General features: G+C 44.7%; 1 protein-coding gene across 1 annotated transcript; it reads left to right on the forward strand.

The window, feature by feature from the left end:
• Nucleotides 1–10,906: 10,906 nt before the first annotated feature.
• LOC124037500 (protein-glutamine gamma-glutamyltransferase 2-like) lies at nt 10,907–26,490 on the forward strand. The gene is given in 14 exon segments (XM_046352261.1): nt 10,907–11,316; nt 12,356–12,526; nt 12,694–12,924; nt 13,244–13,362; nt 13,875–14,003; nt 16,462–16,639; nt 16,818–16,956; nt 17,065–17,168; nt 17,299–17,332; nt 17,334–17,539; nt 17,738–18,004; nt 18,246–18,403; nt 18,606–18,742; nt 25,842–26,490. Coding segments are annotated over 14 exon segments (2,049 nt in total). The 5' UTR covers nt 10,907–11,300; the 3' UTR covers nt 26,002–26,490.
• Nucleotides 26,491–26,545: the final 55 nt, after the last annotated feature.

The raw sequence follows: 26,545 nt of genomic DNA on the forward strand, positions 1-26,545 counted from the left end.
GTTACTCTACTTGACTATGATAGCACTTATGAACATATGCACCCGAGTGAAAAATTATGGAGAACTTACAAGCGAGCTACTTTTGTAACAATAGTATGGCGAATAATGAAACAAGGATAACATCGAGAGATGAAGCAAGTTAACGTTAGTAGCTAGCTAGCATATAATTATTAGCTAGCTAGCTAACGTTAGCACGTGGTTTCAAACTCTTGAATAAAATTAAGTGACTAGCAAGCTTGATCTTCTTAATTTGTCCTCCGTCAGGCGAGACACCTTGGAAGCTATGTGCAATTCTCGTAGCATTTATTTGTTTGTTGAACTGGGAAATAACAATGTAGCACGGCTACTTGTTAAGTGAAATATTTTCCCATCAGCATTGGTCTGTCGCACTGCTTCATTTGAGCCGGTTCTGCCGGAACAGGATCAGGCACCTCTCAGTTTCGGACTGTTTCGTTCCTTAACCCATTTTCCAGGATTTGGTACCTCTCGTGGTATGAAACATTATTTTCACTGTTTGCCACGTAAAAATTGAGTTAATTCAAATTGCCTCTGTAATTCTCCTACCCCCTAAAAAGGTTATTTGAAAACGTGCCTAATATTTTAAGAGTTTATTCGTGTTGGGCCCGTCCGGGTTTATGATTCACTTTCTATGATCTTTCTCCCTCTCTCTGCTAGACATTAATGAATCAATCCAATTTCTAAAGCCTTTTTCACATAAGCACATGTCACAAAGTACTTGTACAGAGATGAGAGCAATGCAGCTCTCATCTCTAAATGACTTCTATGCTCGCTTAGAGGCAAGTAGCACTGAAACATGCATGAGAGCACCAGCTGTTCCGGACGACTGTATGATCACGCTGTCCGCAGTGGATGTGAGTAAGACCTTTAAATAGATCAACATTCACACTGCCGCAGGGCCAGAGGGATTACTAGAATGTGTACCCCGAGTATGCGCTGTTCAAATGGCAAGTGTCTTCACATTTTCAAACTCTCCCTGTCTGAGTCTGTAATACCAATATGTTTCAAGCAGACCACCATAGTCCCTGTGCCCAAGTACACCAAGGTAACCTGCCTAAATGACGACCGACCCATAGCACTCACATCTGTAGCCATGAAGTGCTTTGAAAGGCTGGTCATGGCTCACATCAACACCATTATCCCAGAAACCCTAGACTCCCTCCAATTTGCATACCGCCTCAACAGATCAAAAACTTATGCAATCTCTATTGCACTCCACACTGCCCTTTCACACCTGGACAAAATAAACACCTATTTGAGAATGCTATTCATTGACTACAGCTCAGCATTCAACACCATAGTGCCCTCAAATCTCATCACTAAATTAAGGACCCTGAGACTAAACACCTCCCTCTGCAACTGGATCCTGGACTTCCTGACGGGATACCCCCGGTAGTAAAGGTAGGTAACAACACATCCACCACGCTGATCCTTAACACGGGGGCCCCTCAGGGGTGTGTGCTCAATCCCCTCCTGTATTCCCTGTTCACTCATGACTGCATGGCCAGGCATGACTCCAAAACCATCGTTAAGTTTGCCAATGATCACCAACAACGACGAGACAGCATATAAGGAGGAGGTCAGAGACCTAGCTGTGTGGTGCCAGGACAACAACCTCTCCCTGAACGTGATCAAGACTAAGGAGATGATTGTGAACTGCAGGAAAAGGAGGACCAAGCATGCCACCATTCTAATTGACAGGGCTTTAGTGGAGCAGGCTGAGAGCTTCAAGTTCCTTGGCGTCCACATCGCCAACAAACTAACATGGTCCAAGCATTCCAAGACAGTTGTGAAGAGGGCACACCAAACCTATTCCCCCTCAGGAGACTGAAAAGATTTGGCATGGGTCCTCAGATCCTCAAAAGGTTATACAGCTGCACCATCGAGAGCATGGTTGCATCACTGCCTGCTATTGCAACTGCTTGGCCTCTGACCGCAAGGCACTACAGAGGGTAGTGCGTACTTCCCAGTACATCGCTGGGGCCAAACTTCCTGCCATTCAGAATCTCTATACCAGGCGGTGTCAGAGGAAGGCCCTAAAAATTGTCGAAGACTCCAGCCACCCTAGTCATAGACTGTTCTCTCTGCTACAGCACAGCAAGCGGTACCAGAGGGCCAAGTCTAGGTCCAAGAGGCTTCTAAACAGCTTCTACCCTCAAGCCATAAGACTACTGAACATATATACAAATGGCTACCCAGACTACTTGCTTTGCCCCCCTCTTTTATGCTCCTGATACTCTCTGTTATTACCTATGCATAGTCACTTTAATAACTCTACCCACATGTATATATTACCTCGACTAACCGGTGCCCCCGAACATTGACTCTGTACCGGTACCCCCTGTATATAGTCTCGCTATTGTTATTTTACTGCTGCTGTCACGCCCTGACCTTAGAGATCCTTATTATTTGTTTGGTTAGGTCAGGGTGTGACTCGGGTGGGAAAGTCTGTTTTCTATTTCTTTGTATTGGCCGAGTGCGGTTCCCAATCAGAGGCAGCTGTCTATCGTTGTCTCTGATTGGGGATCCTATATAAGTTGTCATTTTCCATTTGGGTTTTGTGGGATCTTGTTTTCTGTTTAGTGTCTTAGCCAGACAGAACTGCGCTTTCGTTTTTTGTCTTTGTTATTTTGTTTGGTGTCATCAATAAAATTACGATGTACGCCTACCACGCCTACCTTGGTCTCCTTCTCCCAACGAGAGCCGTAACAGCTGCTCTTTAATTATTTGTTACTTTATTTGTTATTTTTTAATGTATTTTTCTTAACTGCATTGTTGGCTTGTAAGTAAGCATTTCACTGTAAGGTCTACTGCTGTTGTATTCGGCACATGTGACAAATACAATTTGATCTACAGCATTTCTTAATATTGTGCATTTCCTTGGGCTTTGATGCCTCATGATTGATTATTGTTCTATTCAGGTAGACTGTGATTTTGCTGTGATCTGAAAGGAGTGTTAGTGGACTGACCGTGAACCATCTGAGAAACTCTGGGTTGAGGTCAGTGATAAAGTAATCTACAGTACTACTGCCAACGGCTGAGCTGTACCATAGGAGTTTCCTCTAAGACTACCATTGACTATGTACAGACCCAGCTTGTGACAGAGCTGCAGGAGTTGTGAACCATTTTTGTTGGTTGTTTTGTCATAGTTGTGTCTAGGGGCCATATTTGGGAGGGATTCTGGGATTCTCTGCCTCTAACCACTGTTGTGGTCATCCTGTCTGGGTTGGCGCCCCCCCCCCCCCCCCCCCACTTGGGCTGTGCCGTGGTGGAGATCTTTGTGGGCTATACTCAGCCTTGTCTCAGGATGGTAAATTGGTGGTTGAAGATATCCCTCTAGTGGTGGGGGCTGTGCTTTGGCAAAGTGGGTGGGGTTATATCCCTCCTGTTTGGCCCTGTCCGGGGGGTGTCCTCGGATGGGGCCACAGTGTCTCCTGTCCCCTCCTGTCTCAGCCTCCAGTATTTATGCTGCAGTAGTTTGTGTCGGGGGGCTAGGGTCAGTTTGTTATATCTGGAGTACTTCTCCTGTCCTTTCGGTGTCCTGTGTGAATCTAAGTGTGCGTTCTCTAATTCTCTCCTTCTTTCTTTCTCTCTCTCGGAGGACCTGAGCCCTAGGTCCATGCCCCAGGACTACCTGACATGATGACTCCTTGCTGTCCCCAGTCCACCTGGCCATGCTGCTGCTCCAGTTTCAACTGACCTGAGCCCTAGGACCATGCCCCAGGACTACCTGACATGATGACTCCTTGCTGTCCACCTGGCCATGCTGCTGCTCCAGTTTCAACTGTTCTGCCTTACTATTATTCGACCATGCTGGTCATTTATGAACATTTGAACATCTTGGCCATGTTCTGTTATAATCTCCACCGGGCACAGCCAGAAGAGGACGGGCCACCCCACATATGCTCTCTCTAATTCTCCCTTTCTTTCTCTCTCTCGGAGGACCTGAGCCCTAGGACCGTGCCCCAGGACTACCTGACATGATGACTCCTTGCTGTCCCTGGTCCACCTGACTGTGCTGCTGCTCCAGTTTCAACTGTTCTGCCTTGTTATTATTCGACCCTGCTGGTCATTTATGAACATTTGAACATCTTGGCCATGTTCTGTTATAATCTCCACCCGGCACAGCCAGAAGAGGACTGGCCACCCCACATAGCCTGGTTCCTCTCTAGGTTTCTTCCTAGGTTTTGGCCTTTCTAGGGAGTTTGGGGAGATTATAGGGGAGATTATAGGTAGCACACATGAGGACATTTCCCTCTGTTGGGATAATTTCCTTATTCATTTCTAGCCAGATGTAAAATGTTCCTGGCTTGCCTAATTTAATAGAGTGGGTTAGGTCTTCTACCAAATTAACAAACCCCTGAGTCTCTTCCCTGTTTCACACCTGGTAGTTTGGTGGATGGTCATCAGTGGTTCCGTCTCCTCTATACCATGCTTTTTATAGAATGACAATGTCTGTATTTCCAATTTCTTTGATGAAGTCTGGGTTCCTGCTCTTTAGGCCAAAGGCAGATGACCTCCGTCCTTGTATATTCCAGGATGACATAGTAAAAGCTTTGTGTTCCGTAGTGTCTAGTGTTGTTTTTGTGTGGTTTAGGCCCGGCCCATTACAGTAGGTGTGAGCAGAGCATGTTGAGCATCTGATACATACCTCATAAGTCGCAAGATGGGGCTTTGGGGGGTGCATTAGTGGGGATTTGGCCTCTTGCTCTTCTCATGGCCTGGCATATGTGCGGCTGTCATGTTGAGGTCCTTGCTGCAGAGGCCATGGGGGTGGCAGAAGGGGCATAGGTCTGATCAAGGGGGGCCTATATAGGATGTGGCCAGGGTTTGTATGGGGTGGTCTCAGCTGGTTGGGGTATGGGTGTAGGTCCTTTTGGCATGGGTTCTCTCGGTGCAGGTCCTTCGGGAGGGTGTCTCGCTCCACACACACACTGCTGTTCTGAATGCTGGAAGGAAGCCCAGGACAGTGTTTTTACTGTGGAGGGGGTGAGCACTTGGCAGAAGTTTCTGTCTCCATTCTGTGACTTCCTTCTGGCATCACTGCAGCACACACTCAGCCTGTGTTGATGGAGATGTCTGCACACCAAGTGTTACAGCTGCCTCCGCAGGAGAAGAAAGGATCAAGAACAAGACCTCCTGAAGACAGTTCTAAATCTCTTGTTCAGAGTCTGTGTACATGTTGACTGAGGTGTCTGATTCACTGTCCTTCTACGTTGTCTGGTGTGTTGAAAGAGGGGATTCATGTCATTTAAATAATGTACAGGGAGTCACTCAATCTGGGCCAGGCCTCTACAACCCTTTTCCTGGAGAGCTACTATCTTGTAGGTTTTCACTCCAACTCTGATCTAGCACACCTGATTCTCATATTTATCTGGTTGATAAACTGTACCAGGTTAATTACAACTGGGTTTGGAGCCAAAACCTACAGGACTGTAACTCTCCAGGAGCAGGATTGGAGACCCCTGATCTGGGCTGTCCCTGCCCTGCTGTGTCTATACACCCGCAATAACCTCTGCTAAATATGTATATGTGACCAATAAAATTGTACTTGATTTACAGTACATAGCCAGCCCACATGCAGCAATGCTGCCTCAGTCCCCAGGTAGGACTGGCTATGCTCCATAAATGCACCCGCTCTGTCAGGAGAAGAGTATTTATGTCTCAGCATTGGCACAAGCATGAAGAAGAGGATGAAAGATGCTTATTATTTCAGTGGCAGTCTGTGGAGAGTAACTCTCCCTGTGTGGACATTCGGATCAGTGGTTATTTTATTCAAACTTGGCTGATACCTCAGCCTTCTGGCTGACTGTATATCATCAGGACACACACTTTCACTCCCCTTTCGATACGCTGTGATTTTCGTAGCAGGTGAGGATAGCAATTTCGCTAACTCTAACCCTTTTCCGAACCTTAACCTCAGTGTCCTAACCTGCTATGTTAATTCTGCTAACCTGCTGCGTAAGTTCGCCTAACCTATTACGAAAAAGTGTATAAAAAATATTTTCTTGTAAATCATCACTCTACCCCAGACTTGACCTTTACAGCATGTCATATTGTTCTCATATCCTCCCTGAGCTCCCAAGAAGAGAGAGACATAGTGTGACTTGTCATACTGGTCAACTGTCAAGAACCTTGTCACATAGGTGCTATGAGGAAGAAGTCCTGTGGGCCATTTTCCCGAAACCTGACTGTCACAGCATTCCTCAGTTTAGTGTTTGACACACTTGTTTGCCCCCTGTGTAAGCTGAACAGAGGGGCTTCTGTGTGTCAGCAAAAGCAAGCACCACCCAAGCAATGTAACAGCATGGTGATAATCTGCTGCCATCAAAATTATTTGAGAGGTTATTGTTCCTTCCTCTTTCCACTCAGGAAATACCAGAGGCCTCATTTATTATTTATAGTCACTGAGAGTTAACTAAATATGTCACACACTGTAGCAAGAGGGTATGATGATGTCATGGTGATGAAGAAAGATCCCTCATATTGTATCCCTTTTGGTGTGTCTCCTTACTCCCCTATGGGATTATGACTTTATACACGGTCCGGCTGGCAAACACACATACCTCTTACACATTCATCATTCCAATTCTCACAAATTGTAACTTCACATAGCCTAATATCTGCTGATAGTTGAGCATGTACACACTCAGAAAGTACTTGTATGTATGATCTATTACTGTATTGTAGCTATATTAGTAATAGAATTGTGGACTTGAATCCGATGACTTGGATTTGAATCGAGTCTCACAAATATTATAGCATGATACTCGACTTGAACTTTGAGAGTTGACCCTCATGACATGTCATTGAAGTAGTCAGTCTCGACAGATGATATGATACACTACATTACCAAAAGTATGTGAACACCTGCTCGTCAAACATCTCATTCCAAAATCATGGGCCTTAATACGAAGTTGGTCCCCTCTGCTGCTATAACAGCCTCCACTCTTCTGGAAAGGCTTTTTTGGAAATCCACCCCCCCCCCCCCACAATCTGGACCCTCTCTTCCTAAAATAATCCGCCGCCATTGTCGCAACCCCTATTACCAGTCTGTTCCACCTCTCTTTTGTATCGTCTGAGATTCCTAAAGATTGGAAAGCTGCCGTGGTTATCCCCCTCTTCAAAGGGGGATTCACACTCTAGACCCAAACTGTTACAGACCTATATCCATCCTGCCCTGCCTTTCTAAAGTCTTTGAAAGCCAAGTTAATAAACAGATCACCGACCATCTCGAATCCCACAGTACCTTCTCCGCTATGCAATCCGGTTTCCGAGCTGGTCGCGGGTGTACCTCAGCCACGCTCAAGGTCCTAAACGATACCATCACCACCATCAAAAAACACTATTGTGCAGCAGTCTTCATCGACCTGGCCCAGGCTTTCGACTTTGTCAATCACCGTATTCTTATCGGCAGACTCAACAGCCTTGGTTTCTCTAATGACTGCCTCGCCTGGTTCACTAACTACTTCTCAGACAGAGTTCAGTGTCTCAAATCAGAGGGCCTGTTGTCCCGGACCTCTGGCAGTCTCTATGGGGGTGCCACAGGGTTAAATTCTCAGGTCGACTCTTTTCTTTGTATATATCAACGATGTCGCGCTTCCTGCGGGTGATTCCCTGATCCACCTCTACGCAGACGACACCATTCTGTATACATCTGGCCCTTCTTTGGACACGGTGTTAACAAATCTCCAAATGAGCTTCAATGCCATACAACACTCCTTCCATGGCCTCCAACTGCTCTTAAACGCTAGTAAAACTACAGTGCCTTGCGAAAGTATTCGGCCCCCTTGAACTTTGCGACCTTTTGCCACATTTCAGGCTTCAAACATAAAGATATAAAACTGTATTTTTTTGTGAAGAATCAACAACAAGTGGGACACAATCATGAAGTGGAACCACATTTATTGGATATTTCAAACTTTTTTAACAAATCAAAAACTGAAAAATTGGGTGTGCAAAATTATTCAGCCCCTTTACTTTCAGTGCAGTAAACTCTCTCCAGAAGTTCAGTGAGGATCTCGGAGTGATTCAATGTTGACCTACATGACTAATGATGATAAATACAATCCACCTGTGTGTAATCAAGCCTCCGTATAAATGCACCTGCACTGTGATAGTCTCAGAGGTCCGTTAAAAGCGCAGAGAGCATCATGAAGAACAAGGAACACACCAGGCAGGTCCGAGATACTGTTGTGAAGAAGTTTAAAGCCGGATTTGGATACAAAAAGATTTCCCAAGCTTTAAACATCCCAAGGAGCACTGTGCAAGCGATAATATTGAAATGGAAGGAGTATCAGACCACTGCAAATCTACCAAGACCTGGCCGTCCCTCTAAACTTTCAGCTCATACAAGGAGAAAACTGATCAGAGATGCAGCCAAGAGGCCCATGATCACTTTGGATGAACTGCAGAGATCAACAGCTGAGGTGGGAGACTCTGTCCATAGGACAACAATCAGTTGTATATTCCACAAATCTGGCCTTTATGGAAGAGTGGCAAGAAGAAAGCCATTTCTTAAAGATATCCATAAAAAGTGTTGTTTAAAGTTTGCCACAAGCCACCTGGGAGACACACCAAACATGTGGAAGAAGGTGCTCTGTTCAGATGAAACCAAAATTGAACTTTTTGGCATCAATGCGAAACGTTATGTTTGGCGTAAAAGCAACACAGCTCATCACCCTGAACACATCATCCCCACTGTCAAACATGGTGGTGGCAGCATCATGGTTTGGGCCTGCTTTTCTTCAGCAGGGACAGGGAAGATGGTTAAAATTGATGGGAAGATGGATGGAGCCAAATACAGGACCATTCTGGAAGAACCTGATGGAGTCTGCAAAAGACCTGAGACTGGGACGGAGATTTGTCTTCCAACAAGACAATGATCAAAATTTTTTTTTTTTACAATGGAATGGTTCAAAAATAAACATATCCAGGTGTTAGAATGGCCAAGTCAGAGTCCAGACCTGAATCCAATCGAGAATCTGTGGAAAGAACTGAAAACTGCTGTTCACAAATGCTCTCCATCCAACCTCACTGAGCTCGAGCTGTTTTGCAAGGAGGAATGGGAAAGAATTTCAGTGCAAAACTGATAGAGACATACCCCAAGCGACTTACAGCTGTAATCGCAGCAAAAGGTGGCGCTGCAAAGTATTAACTTAAGGGGGCTGAATAATTTTGCACGCCCAATTTTTCAGTTTTTGATTTGTTAAAAAAGTTTGAAATATCCAATAAATGACGTTCCACTTCATGATTGTGTCCCACTTGTTGATTCTTCACAAAAAAATACAGTTTTATATCTTTATGTTTGAAGCCTGAAATGTGGCAAAAGGTCGCAAAGTTCAAGGGGGCCGAATACTTTCGCAAGGCACTGTAAATGCATGCCCTTCAACCGATCGCATCACTACTCTGGACGCTTCTGACTTAGAATATGTGGACAAATAAAAATACCTAGGTGTCTGGCTAGACTGTAAACTCTCCTTCCAGACTCATATTAAACATCTCCAATCCGAAATTAAATCTAGAACCGACTTCCTATTTCTCAACAAAGCCTCCTTCACTCATGCTGCTAAACATACCCTCGTAAAACTGACTATCCTGCCGATCCTCGACTTTGGCGATGTTATTTACAAAATATCCTCCAACACTCTACTCAGCAAATTGGATGCAGTCTATCACAGTGCCATCTGTTTTGTCACCTAAGCCCCATATACCACCCACCACTTCGAACTGTATGCTCTTGTTGGCTGGTCCTCGCTACATATTCGCTGCCAAACCCACTGGCTCCAGGTCATCTATAAGTCTTTGCTAGGTAAAGCTCCGCCTTATCTCAGCTCACTGGTCACCATAGCAACACCCACCCGTAGCACGCGCTCCATAGGTAGATTTTACTGGTCATCCCCAAAGCCAACACCAACTTTGTCCGCCTTCCTTCCAGTTATCTACTGCCAATGACTGGAACAAATTGCAAAAATCGCTGAAGTTGGAGACTTATATCTCCCTCACTAACTTCAAGCATCGGCTGTCAGAGCAGCTTACCGATCGCTGCAGCTGTACACAGCCCATCTGTAAATAGCCCATCCGATCTACTACCTATCTTTTCCCCATATTTGTTTTTTCTGCTCTTTTGCACACCAGTATTTCTACTTGCACATCCTCATCTGCACATCTATCACTCCACTCCACACATCTATCACTCCACTCAATTGAAATTACTTTTCCACTATGGCCTATTTATTGCCTTACCTCCTTACTTAATTTGCACACACTGCATACAGATTTTGTATTGTGTTATTGACTGTACGTTTGTTTATCCCATGTTGTAACCCTGTTGTTTTTTCGCTTTGCTTTATCTTGGCCAGGTTGCAGTTGTTAATGAGAACTTGTTCTCAACTGGCCTACCTGGTTAAATAAAGTGTTTCAATACCATACATTTCAGTAGAAATACCCCTTCTGCTTTCACTAGTATTCTTCAACATTGGGATGCGTCTCCAGTCTAGATGACTCAACAAATGATGAAGCATATATTATGTTGATTAAATTGCTATACCATGTGCAAGGAAAAATGGACCGAGCTCCAGTCAATGTCCTGGACACCAATACATATGAATTAAAACCCTGGAACAAAATCATATTTTCCATCTTAAGTAGTATATCATGCTGTAAACATATCCAACTTGTTTGTTCTCTAAGTTGTGACTGGCCCATCCAGAAAGAACAAAAGTGCCCATGTACGTGCCATAGAGACTGTGAAACAGGAAATTGTATATGATGCAAAACATTTACTGCAATACTGTTGGATTAGTCAAAGTGTGCCCTATTCCCTGAACCCATCTGCTGAACAAAAAACCCAGTGTCTGAACTTGCATCAGAGGAGCAGACGGCTGACACAAACTATAGTAAATACCTGGGCTCTCATCCTTTTTTCAGTATTGAGTTAAAATATTGAAGTAGGCAGAGACACACATGGGCGCGCATGACGAACACTCACACACATAGAGACCGACTGTGAGCACACCTTTGTTCTGGATCTCCACAGAGTGTGATGTCAGAGGTCAGGAAGGATAGTGAATGGGAGGTGTGTGTGAGCGTGTGTTGGAGCACAGGAATGGGGCCATTCCTCTCCAGTATAAATACGGGGTCCTGGTGGGGACAGTGGTAGAAAAGTGAGGCATACACCTTCAGGGCTGTTTGAAAAGGCACAAGAGGAGTCAAACTTATCATAAAAGTAGGTAACACGGCAGAGAAGAAAAGGAGGTGATATTCACAACATAGACTGGAAAATGGCTGACCAAAACGGTGAGTGATTTATCATTATCACACTGCTTTTTCAACCCATTGATAGTGCTCTCTGAAGTAGAGGAGACAAATATTACTTGCAGTTTCCATATCTGTGAAAAATGTGCTACCATATAAATAAAATGTGCTGCCGTATGAATTCACAGCAGTGTGTCGAAATCCCTCATTCTAATTTAAGCAATGCATACCAGGAGAGTACGAGACCAATATAGGCGTGTATGCACTATTCATAAAAATATGAGGATGGGCAGATGTGCTATCTGAAAGTTTATCCTGAAATGTATACATTTCTAAATTTATACCGAATATACAGTAGATCAGTGTTTCTCCTAGTGGAAAAAGTTGGTCTGTCTCTGTGTGTGTTATAAGTACATGGCACACAAGATTTCCTGCCAAAATAGATTAGCAAAAAGTAATCAACTTAAGGGCATTTCATATTTTTTCCCCAAAACTTTTAACCTAAATCCAATAACATGATGAAATGTTTTGTGGATTTCACGTTGAATTCACGTTAGTTGACAACTCAACCAAATGTAAATCAAAACTACATGTTGAACTGACGTCTGTGCCCAGTGGGTATCATCAGCGCAATGACTGGAAGTCTACAGATACCTTAGGGTATGCTACATAAAAATGGTATCCACGAGTACATCTGACACTGTAAAAAAAATAAGTTAAAAAACGTATTGATTGCCAAAATCTCAATCTCTAATGTTTTCACACAGTACATCATGCTTAAATGCAGTTGCCTACATACAGTAGTTTCTATAAATATGAAGTGGGGTCCTTGACTTGGTGACTCATAACGATAGTCAGGCTCCAATTGATGACTTGTCTGACCTTTCTGTTGTTTGAACTGTACAACATGGGACCATTGTGATTGATATGACTAAAATAGAGATCTGTCTAGAAATATGAATATCTACTAGAGTATTACTGTATGGCCTGGTTACCGCCAAGATTCCCTCATGGACTCATTATTCCTAACTACACAGTAGAAGTGACTGTGCCCTATGTTATTTATTTTATTGTGTTCCAGGTGTATTCATGGGAATGGACCTGCGTTGCCAGGTGAACAACCATGCCCATCGTACAGGGGAAATGGACCTGGAAAGGCTGCTAGTTCGTAGGGGGCAGCCCTTCTCCCTCGCTCTACAGTGCTCCACACCCCTGCCCCCTAAACACAAACTAGCCATGATCCTGCATCTGGGTGAGCAACTCAATGCCAAGGACCATAAGCTTGAGTCAGCTATAGATTGGACACTATTGCACAGTGGGAGGAGGAGTCAGTTATGATTGACAGATAGAAAACGACAATGGTCTGGTAAAATAGCTTTGACTGATTGTATATGAGTTTTTGTTTGTTTGCGTGTTTAGATAAGGAGAGTGAGGTGGTGGTGAAGGTTTTGGATGCCCGTGCTGGCCGTGACAAGTGGTGGTTCCGCCAGCAGAGGGCTCAGAATGAGGTGCTGCTGACGGTCCACAGCCCAGCAGACACCCCTGTGGGAATCTACAGCGTGACATTGCTGCTCCTCTCCCCTGACGGACACATCCTGGAGCAGACCACACCAGAGACGTTCTACCTGCTCTTCAATCCCTGGTGCAAAGGTGAGCTCCGACACAAACACAAATTAGTAGAATCAGTTGAAACGGCCCTGTTTTATTTGCTCTTTTGGTGAGGGGGAACCAATAAGGGCTCAGGAAGGTGTCATCGGTATTCATTACTTTTGCACATTACTTTTTGAGCTCAACATGTAATTATTCGAAGGGATAGATTAATGTCAAAGTTGGTGAAGAGATTTCTGATATGAAAGCTGTCAGTTATGTGATACAATATCAAATCAATATGATTGCTGTTGCCCCATGTTTTCTCACTCAGTCTTTCCTCTGCTGGGTCTTTGTTTCCCCCCCCCCCCCCCCCCCCCAGCTGACTCTGTGTACCTCCCTGATGAGGAGCTGCTAGAGGAATACATCCTGAATGAAAATGGCCTCCTTTACCAGGGCTCTTGGGACCAGATCTCCTCACTGCCCTGGAACTTTGGACAGGTAGCAAACAGCACACTTCTGAAGGATGGACAGCTAACCCACCTGAGACAAAATTGATATATAGAGTGCAAATCTTTTGATCAAACCCATCGATCCACTGAGAACAAGAACTCAGTGTTGTGTTGCCTAAATCACTGTTCTAGCTGAGGCGTTTTCAAACAGAAAGATAAACAACAGGGCATGTGGGAGGGTGTTGGCAGCCAGTAGTTTCTAGCAAGTCTGATGGCTTGATGGTGGCCTGTGTGAATTGTCACAGTGCCTCAGCTGGCTGAAGACATGTCTTTGGTGGATGTAAGGCATTTCTACCCTGGCTATGTGAAAATCCAGGGTTTGTCTCATTTCAGAGAGAGACATAGTCACATAGACATTGAGAGACGGACAGACAGCCTGCATGGCTGATTGTCTCCATCTAGTGAGGAAAGTACATATTCACAGTCACTGGTTTGAGATGTGCATACCTCATAATGAGCTCAATGTGTTCTCATAATATTTTAACATATCATTTTTCATAGTTTGAACAAGATGTGGTGGATATCTGTTTTGAAATCCTGAACAATTCACCTGCTGCACTGAAAAACCCAGAGATTGACACAGCCAACCGAGCAGATCCAGTGTACGTGAGCAGGACAATTACTGCAATGGTAAGGTTCACCATATAAAGTAATTCTTTCTACATCTAGGGGAATAGATGGTGCCGGAGAAGAAGGCTGACATTTTACGTGTTCCTATCCAGTTGTGTTTTTTGTTCGTTTTTTTGCGTTTGTATTTTTAAAACTTATTTTGTACATTATATTTCTGCTACCGTCTCTTATCAGAACTGTGATTTCTCACCATGAACTGGCAGAATCATTTTTTCCTTTAACAAGTCCGACGTGAATGGTATACTGCAATCTTTGGAAAATAAAATGTATGACCTACGCAGAAGATTAAACTACCAACGGGACATTCAAAACGGCAATATCCTATGCTTCACGGAGTCGTGGCTGAACGACGACATTATCAACATACAGCTGGCTGGTTATACTCTGTATCAGCAGGATAGAACAGTGGCGTCTGGTAAGACAAGGGGTGTCGGACTAAAGATACATAAGCTGTAGACCACAATATTTACCAAGAGAGTTTTCTGTATTTTTCGTAGCTATCTACATACCACCACAGACTGAGGCTGGTAGTAAGAGCACACTCAATGAGCTGTATTCCGCCATAAGCAAACAGGAAAACCCTCACCCAGAGGCGGCGCTCCTAGTGCCCGGGGACTTTAATGCAGGGAAACTTAAATAGGACTCACCAAATTTCTATCAGCATGTTAAATGGGCAACCAGAAGGAAAAAAACTCTGGACCACCTTTAGTCCACACACAGAGACGCACGCAAAGCTCTCCCCCGCCCTCCATTTGGCAAATCTTACCATAATTCTATCCTCCTGATTCCTGCTTACAAGCAAAAATTAAAGCAGGAAGCACCAGTGACTCAATCAGTAAAAAAATGTTCAGATGAAACAGACGCTAAGATACAGGACTGTTTTGCTTGCACGGACTGGAATATGTTCCGGGATTCCTCCGATGGCATTGAGGAGTACACCACATCAGTCATTGGCTTCATCAGTAAGTGCATCGATGACGTCATCCCCACAGTGACCATGCGTAGCTACCCCAACCAGAAGCCATGGATTACAGTCAACATCCGCACTGAGCTAAAGGCTATAGCTGCCATAGCCATGAAGTGCTTTGAAAGGCTGGTCCTGGCTCACATCAACACCATTATCCCAGAAACCCTAAACCCTCTCCAATTTGCATACAGCCCTAACAAATCCACAGATGATGCAATCTCTAATGCACTCCACACTGCCCTTTCCCACCTGGAAAAAGAGTACACCTATGTGAGAATGCTGTTCATTGACTACAGCTCAGCATTCAACACCATAGTGCCATCAAAGTTCATCACTAAGCTATGGACCCTGGGACTAAACACCTTCCTTTGCAACTGGATCCTGGACTTCCTGACGGGCTTCCCCCAGGTGGTCCTCAACACAGGGGCTCATCAGGGGTGTGTGCTCAGTCCCTCCTGTACTCCCTGTTCACTCAAGACTGCACAGCCAGGCATAACTACAACACCATCATTAAGTTTGCCGATGACACAACAGTGGTAGGCCTGATCACCGACAACGACGAGACCGCATACAGGGAGGTGGTCAGAGACCTGGCCGTGTGGTGCCAGGACAACAAACTCTCCCTCAACGTGATCAAGACTAAGGAGATGATTGTGGACTGTGGGAGAAAGAGGACCAAGCACACCCCCATTCTCATCGACGGGGCTGTAGTGGAGCAGGTTGAGAGCTTCAAGTTCCTTGGTGTCCACATCACCAACAAACTAACATGGTCCAAGCACACCAGGTTCTAGAGCTGCACAATCAAGAGCATCCTGACTGGTTGCATCACTGCCTGGTATGGCAACTGTTTACAGAGGGTAGTGTGTACTGCCCAGTACATCACTGGGGCAAAGCTTTCTGCCATCCAAGACCTCTATACCAGGCGGTGTCAGAGGAAGGCTCTAAAAAATGCCAAAGACTCCAGCCACCCTAGTCATAGACTGTTCTCTCTGCTACCGCACGGCAAGCGGTTCCGGAGGGCCAAGTCTAGGTCCAAGAGGCTTCTAAACAGCTTCTACCCCCAACCCATAAGACGACTGAATATCTAATCAAATGGTTACCCAGTCTACTTGCATTGCCCCCCACCCCCTTTTTACACCACTGCTGCTCTCTGTTGTTATCATCTATGCATAGTCACAGTAATAACTCTACCTACATGTACATATTACCTCAATTACCTCAGTCAATCTAACCAGTGCCCCCGCATATTGACTCTGTACCGGTAATCCCCTGTATATAGTCTCGCTATTGTTATTTTACTGCTGCTCTTTAATTACTTGTTACTTTAATTTTTTTTCTTATTTGTACTGCATTGTTGGTTAGGGGCTCGTAAGTAAGCATTTCACTGTGAGGTCTACACCTGTTGTATTCAGCTTATGTGACTAATAACATTTGATTTGATTTAGTTAATAATCTCACAGTAATTAATTTACTTCCTCTACATCTGTGCAGGTGAACGCTAATGATGACCGTGGCGTGGTGTTGGGTCGCTGGGACGGGAAGTATGACGATGGGGTGTCCCCCACACGCTGGACCGGCAGTGTGGCCATCCTCAGGCGATGGCGCGAGGCCGGGGCACAGAGGGTGCGATACGGACAGTGCTGGGTGTTCTCAGGTGTAGCCTGCACAGGTGAGGCACACATACAGCGCCCTGAGACAGGATGGCTCTCTTCTTTTCAACTACAAATTTCCAACACTCCCTGGCTCTATATTTTCTTTGACCTTTCATTAGGGCTCCAGTAATATTCAGCTCTGTAATTCTTGACAGACTATATGCTATTTGCTCCTTCCGTTCACCCATCCCACAGTTCTTCGCTGTCTGGGCATACCTACTCGCCCTGTTACAAACTACTCCTCTGCCCATGACACTGACGGCAACCTGAATGTGGACTATCTGTACGATGAGCAGCTGGAGAGTGTGTCTGAAGGCAGGAAGGATATGATCTGGTAAAGCTCAAAAGCTACATTTCTGTCTCGACAAAGTCAGCACATTCATCCGTTTTTTTTTATAGTGGCCTCCCTCACATCAATACTGTTAATGCTTTGTGTGTGTAGGAACTTCCATTGCTGGGTGGAGTCCTGGATGGACAGGGAGGATCTTCCTAAAGGCTATGATGGGTGGCAGGCCCTGGATCCCACCCCACAGGAGAAGAGTGATGGTACGGCCCCACTTGATATTCATGATCAGTCTGTCTCACTAAAAAAAAAGCTCCTTTAAAACTCTGTTATTGGGTTCTTCATAACCTCACTCTCCTCAAATCCCCCCACTATCGTTCCTTTGTCTCTTAGGGGTGTACTGTTGTGGGCCCTGTCCAGTCAAGGCGGAGGGACGGTGATGTGGGGATGAAGTATGATGCAGCCTTCGTGTTCTCTGAGGTGAACGCAGACCTGGTCACCTGGATCGTCCACCCAGATGGCCAACGCTCACAGGTTTCCCTCAACCAGAAAACTGTGGGCCGAAACATCAGCACCAAGAGTGTGTATGGAGACTACAGAGAGGACATCACTAAACATTACAAATACCCTGAAGGTATTCACTTTCTTTCGTTAAGTACAAATATTCACACCTGCTTAAATATTAGCACTGATGGCAACCGAACAGAAAGTTCAGAGTACAGTACCGTTATACACAACAAATACCTCAAGGGAACGGGGTTACTATATACACACGCATAACATAAAAACACATTTTATATAACAGTATGACATCCTCCTTTCTTTCTACCAGGTTCAGTGAAGGAGCGTGAGGTGTATGAGAAGGCAGGACGTCGGATAACGCAGCTGAATGGGGCACCAGGGCAGCTGGAGCTGAAGATCAAACATGCCCAGGCCATCCTGGGGACAGACTTTGATGTGATAGTGGAAGTGCACAACGTGGGTGGTGAGGACACCCCGGCCCAGCTCACTGTGACCTCCAACGCAGTCACCTACAACAGCCTTCACCTGGGGGAGTGCCAGAGGAGGACTGCCAGCCTGACCGTGCCAGCCCAGAAAGGTGGGCCTCCGCTTGTCACATACACCATATAGTTGCCGTAGGCGAGAGGAATCAAGACTCAGAACTGGTGTCAGTCCCTGTGTTAGATTTGTTTTTTTACTTGCACTGGGTGAGTCTGACCTACAACATCCCTGGGTTTCTTGTATTTTTAGGAACCGAGTAAACAGAGCAAAAAATACCACACTGAAGTGAAAAGAATACAATAACATACTTTTTCCTCTCATCCCTATTATGCTCACAGCTCATAAGGAAGTGATGCGTCTACGGTACGATCACTATGGGGCCTGTGTGTCTGAGCATAACCTGATCAGGGTCACAGCACTGCTCCAGGCCAGCATGCCCGATGTCATTCTGCAAGAGGTCAACATCCCACTAAGCATGCCACAGCTCCATGTCAAGGTACTAGGCTATACTGTAAATAACTGTAAATAGCTGGTGAATAATTGCTTGATGAATTGCGTGCTACTATTTGCACTTTGCACAATTGTCAAGTTTGGCTATTTCTGCAGGGAAAGCAGTTGAAATATGCTGTTGGGGCTTGTTTTAGATATACTGAAATAATCCTCTGATGATGCCTGCACTGTCCATTTCCTTGCTTCAGGTAGTGGGAGATGCAGTTGTATCTCGGAAATTAATTGCACACATCAGCTTCACCAATCCCCTGCCTATCACCCTGAGAGGGGGAGTGTTCACAGTGGAGGGGGCAGGTCTGACTGCACCACGGGAGCTCCAAGCACCGTAAGTATCTCTGTGTGTTGTATGTGAGGGGACACATTCTTCATTGACTGTCAGCATGTTTGCCAATAAGTGTGTTCAGAGAGAATGTTACATCAGTATTACAGCCATGTTATTACTGTAAGTATAGAGGTGTAAAGTGCTATTTAAGCATAGAGGGGCGGCAGGGTAGCCTAGTGGTTAGAGCGTTGGACTAGTAACCGAAAGGTTGCAAGTTCGAATCCCCGAGCTGACAAGGTACAAATCTGTCGTTTTGCCCCTGAACAGGCAGTTAACCCGCTGTTCCTAGGCCGTCATTGAAAATAAGAATTTGTTCTTAACTGACTTGCCTAGTTAAATAAAGGTAAAACAATTAAAAATAGAAGTTGACTCATCTAAGGTTTTGCTTAAATAGCTATGATTGTGGGTTTATCCATGAGCAATGAGTGAGACATGGCAGAATGAGTTTGAACAATGGTCTACTTACTATATGTAGACCTGAAACTCTTTAAAGCCATGGGCTCTTTAAAGATCCCACACCCTGTGCAGCAGCAGATTTAGGACAGCAGCTCAGAGAGCTCTTAGCTGCCGTGGTAAATTCCTCAGCAAGGACATACTCTTGCAATGTGGTCATACTATAAAGAACAAGATCTGCTTTTCTCTCACTCCACCGCCCCCAAAGACAAAGAGAGAGAGCCAGACATACCCTCCTTTTGCCAGGCCAAAGACAACTAACCTACCAGCCCAACATGGCTCTCCCGGACCACAAGCCAAATGTTACCACACATAACCTCCAACAGGAGACGCAAATGTAAACATAAACCCTCAGACTAAACACAGGATTATTTCTCTGTCCGTCATTGACGTGAGGCTGGGGTACATTGAACATTCTTTGAATGTTCAGACTGTGATTTATTATTAAATCATGATCCAGACTGTTTTGCTAAGAAAGAACCTAACAAAAAACATAATTTTTGCTGGATGAACCTAGCCTACCTCATCTTTTGGTCAGTCATCTCATATTGTTCAAGGAGTGATTTAAAAAAACATGCTATGGCACACTGTCATAGCAGCACATTGCAGCACATAGTGTAGTAGCACATATCAGCACATGGTGTAGTAACAGTGTTGTACCACATAGTGTAGTAGAACATACTGTAGTAGCACATAGTGTAACAGCACATAGCAGCACATAGTAGCACATAATACAGTAGCACATAGCAGCACATAGTAGCACATACTGTAGCAGCACAGTGTAGTAACACAGTGTAGCAGCACATAGTGTAGTAGCACATATCAGCACATGGTGTTGTACCACATAGTGTAGTAGAACATACTGTAGTAGCACATAGTGTAACAGCACATAGCAGCACATAATACAGTAGCACATAGCAGCACATAGTAGCACATACTGTAGCAGCACAGTGTAGTAACACAGTGTAGCAGCACATAGTGTAGTAGCACATATCAGCACATGGTGTTGTACCACATAGTGTAGTAGAACATACTGTAGTAGCACATAGTGTAACAGCACATAGTAACACATAGTGTAGTAACACAGTGTAGCAGCACATAGTGTAGCAGCACACAGTGTAGCAGCGCATAGCAGCACATAGTGTAGCAGCACATAGTGTAGCAGTGCATAGCAGCACATAGTGTAGCAGCGCATAGCAGCACATAGTGTAGCAGTGCATAGCAGCACATAGTGTAGCAGCGCATAGCAGCACATAGTGTAGCAGCGCATAGCAGCACATAGTGTAGCAGCACATAGTGTAGCAGCACATAGTGTAGCAGCGTATAGCAGCACATAGTGTAGCAGCACATAGTGTAGCAGCGCATAGCAGCACTTGGCAGCACATAGTGTAGCAGAGCATAACTGCACATAGTGTAGCAGCACATAGTGTAGCAGCACATAGTGTAGCAGCACATAGTGTAGCAGCGCATAGCAGCACATAGTGTAGCAGCACATAGTGTAGCAGCGCATAGTGTAGCAGCACATAGCAGCACTTGGCAGCACATAGTGTAGCAGCACATAGTGTAGCAGCGCATAGCAGCACATAGTGTAGCAGCACATAGTGTAGCAGCACATAGTGTAGCAGCACATAGTGTAGCAGCGCATAGCAGCAAATAGTGTAGCAGCACATAGTGTAGCAGTGCATAGCAGCACATAGTGTAGCAGCGCATAGCACCACATAGTGTAGCAGTGCATAGCAGCACATAGTGTAGCAGCGCATAGCAGCACATAGTGTAGCAGCACATAGTGTAGCAGCACATAGTGTAGCAGCGCATAGCAGCACATAGTGTAGCAGCACATAGTGTAGCAGCGCATAGCAGCACATAGTGTAGCAGCACATAGTGTAGCAGCACATAGTGTAGCAGCACATAGTGTAGCAGCGCATAGCAGCACATAGTGTAGCAGCACAGGATGTAGCAGCACATAGTGTAGCAGCACATAGTGTAGCAGCGCATAGCAGCACATAGTGTAGCAGCACATAGTGTAGCAGCACAGGGTGTAGCAGCACATAGTGTAGCAGCACATAGTGTAGCAGCACATAGGAGCACATAGTAATGCATAGTGTAGCAGCACATAGAAACACATACTGTAGTAGCAAATAGCAGCACAGTGTAGTAACACATAGTGTAGGAGCACATAGCAGTACATACTGTAGTAGCACATAGTAACAAATACTGTAGTCGCACATAGTAACACATACTGTAGTAGCACATAGTAACACATACTGTAGTCGCACATAGTAACACATAGTGTAGTAGCACATAGTAACACATACTGTAGTAGCACATAGTAACACAGTGTAGTAGCACATAGTAGCACATAGTGTAGTAGCACATAGTGTAGTAGCACATAGCAGCACAGTAACACATAGTGTAGCAGCACATAGTATGTGTTACTATGTGCTGCTATACTATGTGCTACTATGTGCTAGCACATAGTAACACAAGTGTAGTAGCACATAGTAGCACATAGTATAGCAGCACATAGTAACACAGTGTAGTAGCACATAGTAGCACATAGTGTAGTAGCACATAGTGTAGTAGCACATAGTGTAGCAGCACATAGTGTAGCAGCACATAGTGTAGCAGCACATAGTGTAGCAGCGCATAGCAGCACTTGGCAGCACATAGTGTAGCAGCGCATAGCAGCACATAGTGTAGCAGCACATAGTGTAGCAGTACATAGTGTAGCAGCGCATAGCAGCACATAGTGTAGCAGCACATAGTGTAGCAGCACATAGTGTAGCAGCGCATAGCGCACTTGGCAGCACATAGTGTAGCAGCGCATAGCAGCACATAGTGTAGCAGCACATAGTGTAGCAGCACATAGTGTAGCAGCGCATAGCAGCACATAGTGTAGCAGCACATAGTGTAGCAGCGCATAGCAGCACATAGTGTAGCAGCACATAGTGTAGCAGCACATAGTGTAGAAGCACATAGCAGCGCATAGTGTAGCAGCACAGGGTGTAGCAGCACATAGTGTAGCAGCACAGGGTGTAGCAGCACATAGTGTAGCAGCACATAGTGTAGCAGTGCATAGCAGCACATAGTGTAGCAGCACAGGGTGTAGCAGCACATAGTGTAGCAGCACATAGTGTAGCAGCACATAGTGTAGCAGCGCATAGCAGCACATAGTGTAGCAGCACAGGGTGTAGCAGCACATAGTGTAGCAGCACATAGTGTAGCAGCGCATAGCAGCACATAGTGTAGCAGCACAGGGTGTAGCAGCACATAGTGTAGCAGCACATAGTGTAGCAGCACAGGGTGTAGCAGCACATAGTGTAGCAGCACATAGTGTAGCAGCGCATAGCAGCACATAGTGTAGCAGCACATTGTGTAGCAGCGCATAGCAGCACATAGTGTAGCAGCACATAGTGTAGCAGCACAGGATGTAGCAGCACATAGTGTAGCAGCACATAGTGTAGCAGCACATAGTGTAGCAGCACATAGTGTAGCAGCGCATAGCAGCACATAGTGTAGCAGCACAGGGTGTAGCAGCACATAGTGTAGCAGCACATACTGTAGAAGCGCATAGCAGCACATAGTATAGCAGCACAGGGTGTAGCAACACACAGTGTAGCAGCACATAGTGTAGCAGCACATAGTGTAGAAGCACATAGCAGCGCATAGTGTAGCAGCACATAGTGTAGAAAGCGCATAGCAGCACATAGTGTAGCAGCACATAGTGTAGCAGCACATAGTGTAGCAGCACAGGTTGTAGCAGCACATAGTGTAGCAGCACATAGGAGCACATAGTAACGCATAGTGTAGCAGCACATAGAAACACATACTGTAGTAGCAAATAGCAGCACAGTGTAGTAACACATAGTGTAGGAGCACATAGCAGTACATACTGTAGTAGCACATAGTAACACATACTGTAGTCTCACATAGTAACACATAGTGTAGTAGCACATAGTAACCCATACTGTAGTAGCACATACTATAGTAACACATAATAGCACATAGTGTAGGAGCACAAAGTAGCACATCGTAACACACAGTGTAGTAGCACATAGTAACACAGTGTAGTAGCACATAGTAGCACATACTGTAGTAGCACATAGTGTAGTAGCACATAGCAGCACAGTAACACATAGTGTAGCAGCACATAGTAACACATACTGTAGTAGCACATAGCAGCACAGTAACACATAGTGTAGCAGCACATAGTAACACATAGTGTAGCAGCACATAGTAACACATAGTGTAGTAGCACATAGTAGCACATAGTATAGCAGCACATAGTAACACATAGTGTAGTAGCACATAGCAGCACATACTGTAGTAGCACATAGTAATACATACTGTAGCAGCACAACGCAGCACATACTGTAGTAGCACATAGCAGCACATACTGTAGTATCACAGAGCAGCACATAGTAGCATATACTATAGTAGCACATACTATAGCAGCAAATAGCAGCACATACTGTAGTAACACATACTGTAGCAGCACCTAGTGTAGTAGCACATAGCAGCACATACTGTAGTAGCACATAGCAGCACATGGTCACAACTTTGTCATTTCTGGCAGCAAACCAGATTGAACTATTTACTGTGTGTGTGGTCTTTCCCAGAAATACACTGCAAAAACGTTGCTATTACAGAGTCTGAAGACACTTGTCAGACTCCAGTCACCCAAGGCTCCAGTCACCCAAGGCTCCAGTCACCCAAGTTATAGTTTGTTTTCTCTGATACCGCATGGCAATTGGTACCGGAGTGCCAAGTCAACAGCTTCTACCCCCAAGCCATTAGACTGCTGAACAATTCATAAAAATCGCCACCGGATGATTTACATTGACCCCCCCCCCACCACTGCTGCTACTAAAAGTAATTTCCTCACCATCTTAAATAAGCATGTCCCTTTAAAAAAATTAGAACTAGGAACAGGTATAGCCCTTGGTTCACTCCAGACCTGACTGCCCTCGACCAGCACAAAAACATCCTGTGGCGGTCTGCATTAGCATCGAATAGTCCCCACGATATGCAACTTTTCAAGGAAGTCAGGAACCAATACATGCAGTCAGTCAGGAAAGCAAAGGCTAGCTTTTTCAAACAGAAATTTGCATCCTGTAGCTCTAACTCCAAAAAGTTTTGGGACACTGTAAAGTCCATGGAGAACAATAGCACCTCCTCCCAGATGCCCACTGCACTGAGGCTAGGAAACACTGTCACCACCGAGAAATCCACAATAATCGAGAATTTCAATAAGCATTTCTCTACGGCTGGCCATGCTTTCCTCCTGGCTACCCCAACCCCGGCCAACAGCTCTGCACCCCCGCAGCTACTTTCCCAAGCCTCTCCAGCTTCTCCTTCACCCAAATCCAGATAGCAGATGTCCTAAAAGAGCTGCAAAACCTGGACAAATCAGCTGGGCTTCACAATCTGGACCCTCTCTTTCTAAAATTATCCGCCGCCATTGTTGCAACCCCCAATACCAGTCTGTTCAACCTCTCTTTCATATCGTTCGAGATCCCTAAAGATTGGAAAGCTGCCGCGGTCATACCTCTCTTCAAATTGGGTGACACACTAGACCCAAACTGTTACAGACCTATATCCATCCTGCCCTGCCATTCTTTCTAAAGTCTTTGAAAGCCAAGTTAATAAACAGATCATTGACCCTTGCGAATCCTTTGGCCACCGTTCCTTCCAGTTCTCTGCTGCCAATGACTGGAACTATTTGCAAAAATCACTGCAGTTGGAGACTTATCTCCCTCACTAACATTAAACATCAGCTATCTGAGAAGCTAACCGATCGCTGCAGCTGTAATAATATAATAATATATGCCATTTAGCAGACGCTTTTATCCAAAGCGACTTACAGTCATGTGTGCATACATTCTACGTATGGGTGGTCCTGGGGATCGAACCCACTACCCTGGCGTTACAAGCGCCATGCTCTACCAACTGTACACAGCCCATCTGTAAATAGCCCATCCAATCTACCTACCTCATCCCCATATTGTTTTTATTTACTTTTTTGCTCATTTGCACACCAGTATTTCTACTTGCACATCATCATCTGCACATCTATCACTCCAGTGTTCATTTGCTAAATTGTAATTACTTTGCCACTATGGCCTATTTATTGCCTTACCTCCTCTCGCCATTTGCACACACTGTATATAGACTTTTTTCTATTGTTATTGACTGTACGTTTGTTTATTCCATGTGTAACTGTGTTGTTTGTGTCGCACTGCTTTGCTTTATCTTGGCCAGTCGCAGTTGTAAATGGCCTACCTGGTTAAATAAAATAAAAAAATACTTGCTGTTTGTTTGTTACCTATGCATAGTCACTTCGCCCCCACCTACATGTACAGATGACCTCAACTAGCCTGTATCCTGACTCCGTACTGGTGCCCCCTGTATATAGTCTCGTTATTGTTATTGTGTTACTTATTACTTTTTATTTTAGTCTACTTGGTAAATACTTTCTTATTCTTGAACTGCACTGTTGGTTAAGGGCTTGTAAGTAATCATTTAACTGTAAAATCTGTACTCGTTGTATTCAGTGTATGTGGAAAATAGTTTGATTTGAACCACAATTTACATTCGAGGATCATACCAAGGTGAAGTTAAGAGAACCATGCTTTATTTTCTCCTACAGAGGCAACATTGGCCCAGGTGAAGATGTGAAGGTTAAGTTGTCCTTCAAGCCCACCCGTGCTGGCCTGAGAAAACTGATGGTTGACTTTGATGCAGACAGACTGAGGGATGTTAAGGGGATTGCCACTTTGATTGTGCGAGACAGATTAACTGTGAATTAAGAACGTATATATTTCATAGGTATATTTTTTATATGTAAACATATCCCTGTGAATGCAATATAAAAGTGAGGTGCAAAATAACAGGATGGTTTTTCATATTATTCTTTTTTACCTTGTCCAAAGTAGTTAAGATTAGCAAAGAAAGGTGGGCCTCTAAATCCAAAACTATTGTTAGAGTCTGAAGACTATTTGTGAGAAAAAACTGTACTCTTACAGTATTTACAGGATATAGCACACTATTTAGAAGCACATATTGCCTAGGACCAAGGAGCATGGAGGCAGCCTTTAGTTATTATGCCCCCAGCCTCTGGAATAGCCTGCCAGAGAACCTGAGGGGGCCAAAACTGTGGACATATATTTTAAAGAGATCATAAAACATATTTTTTGCTTTGCCTTAGGGTGCTTTTTAGTTTGTCATTCCTTTGTTAAAAAAAAAAAACTTGTTTGTTGTGTAGTAAATATTTCAGTGTTTATTTTCATAGTTACATTTTTTATCCTGTAAAGCACATTGCGTTGCATTCAATGTCTGGAATGTGCCATATAG

This window comes from Oncorhynchus gorbuscha, linkage group LG01 (assembly GCF_021184085.1).
Source record: "Oncorhynchus gorbuscha isolate QuinsamMale2020 ecotype Even-year linkage group LG01, OgorEven_v1.0, whole genome shotgun sequence".
Lineage (NCBI taxonomy): Eukaryota > Metazoa > Chordata > Actinopteri > Salmoniformes > Salmonidae > Oncorhynchus > Oncorhynchus gorbuscha.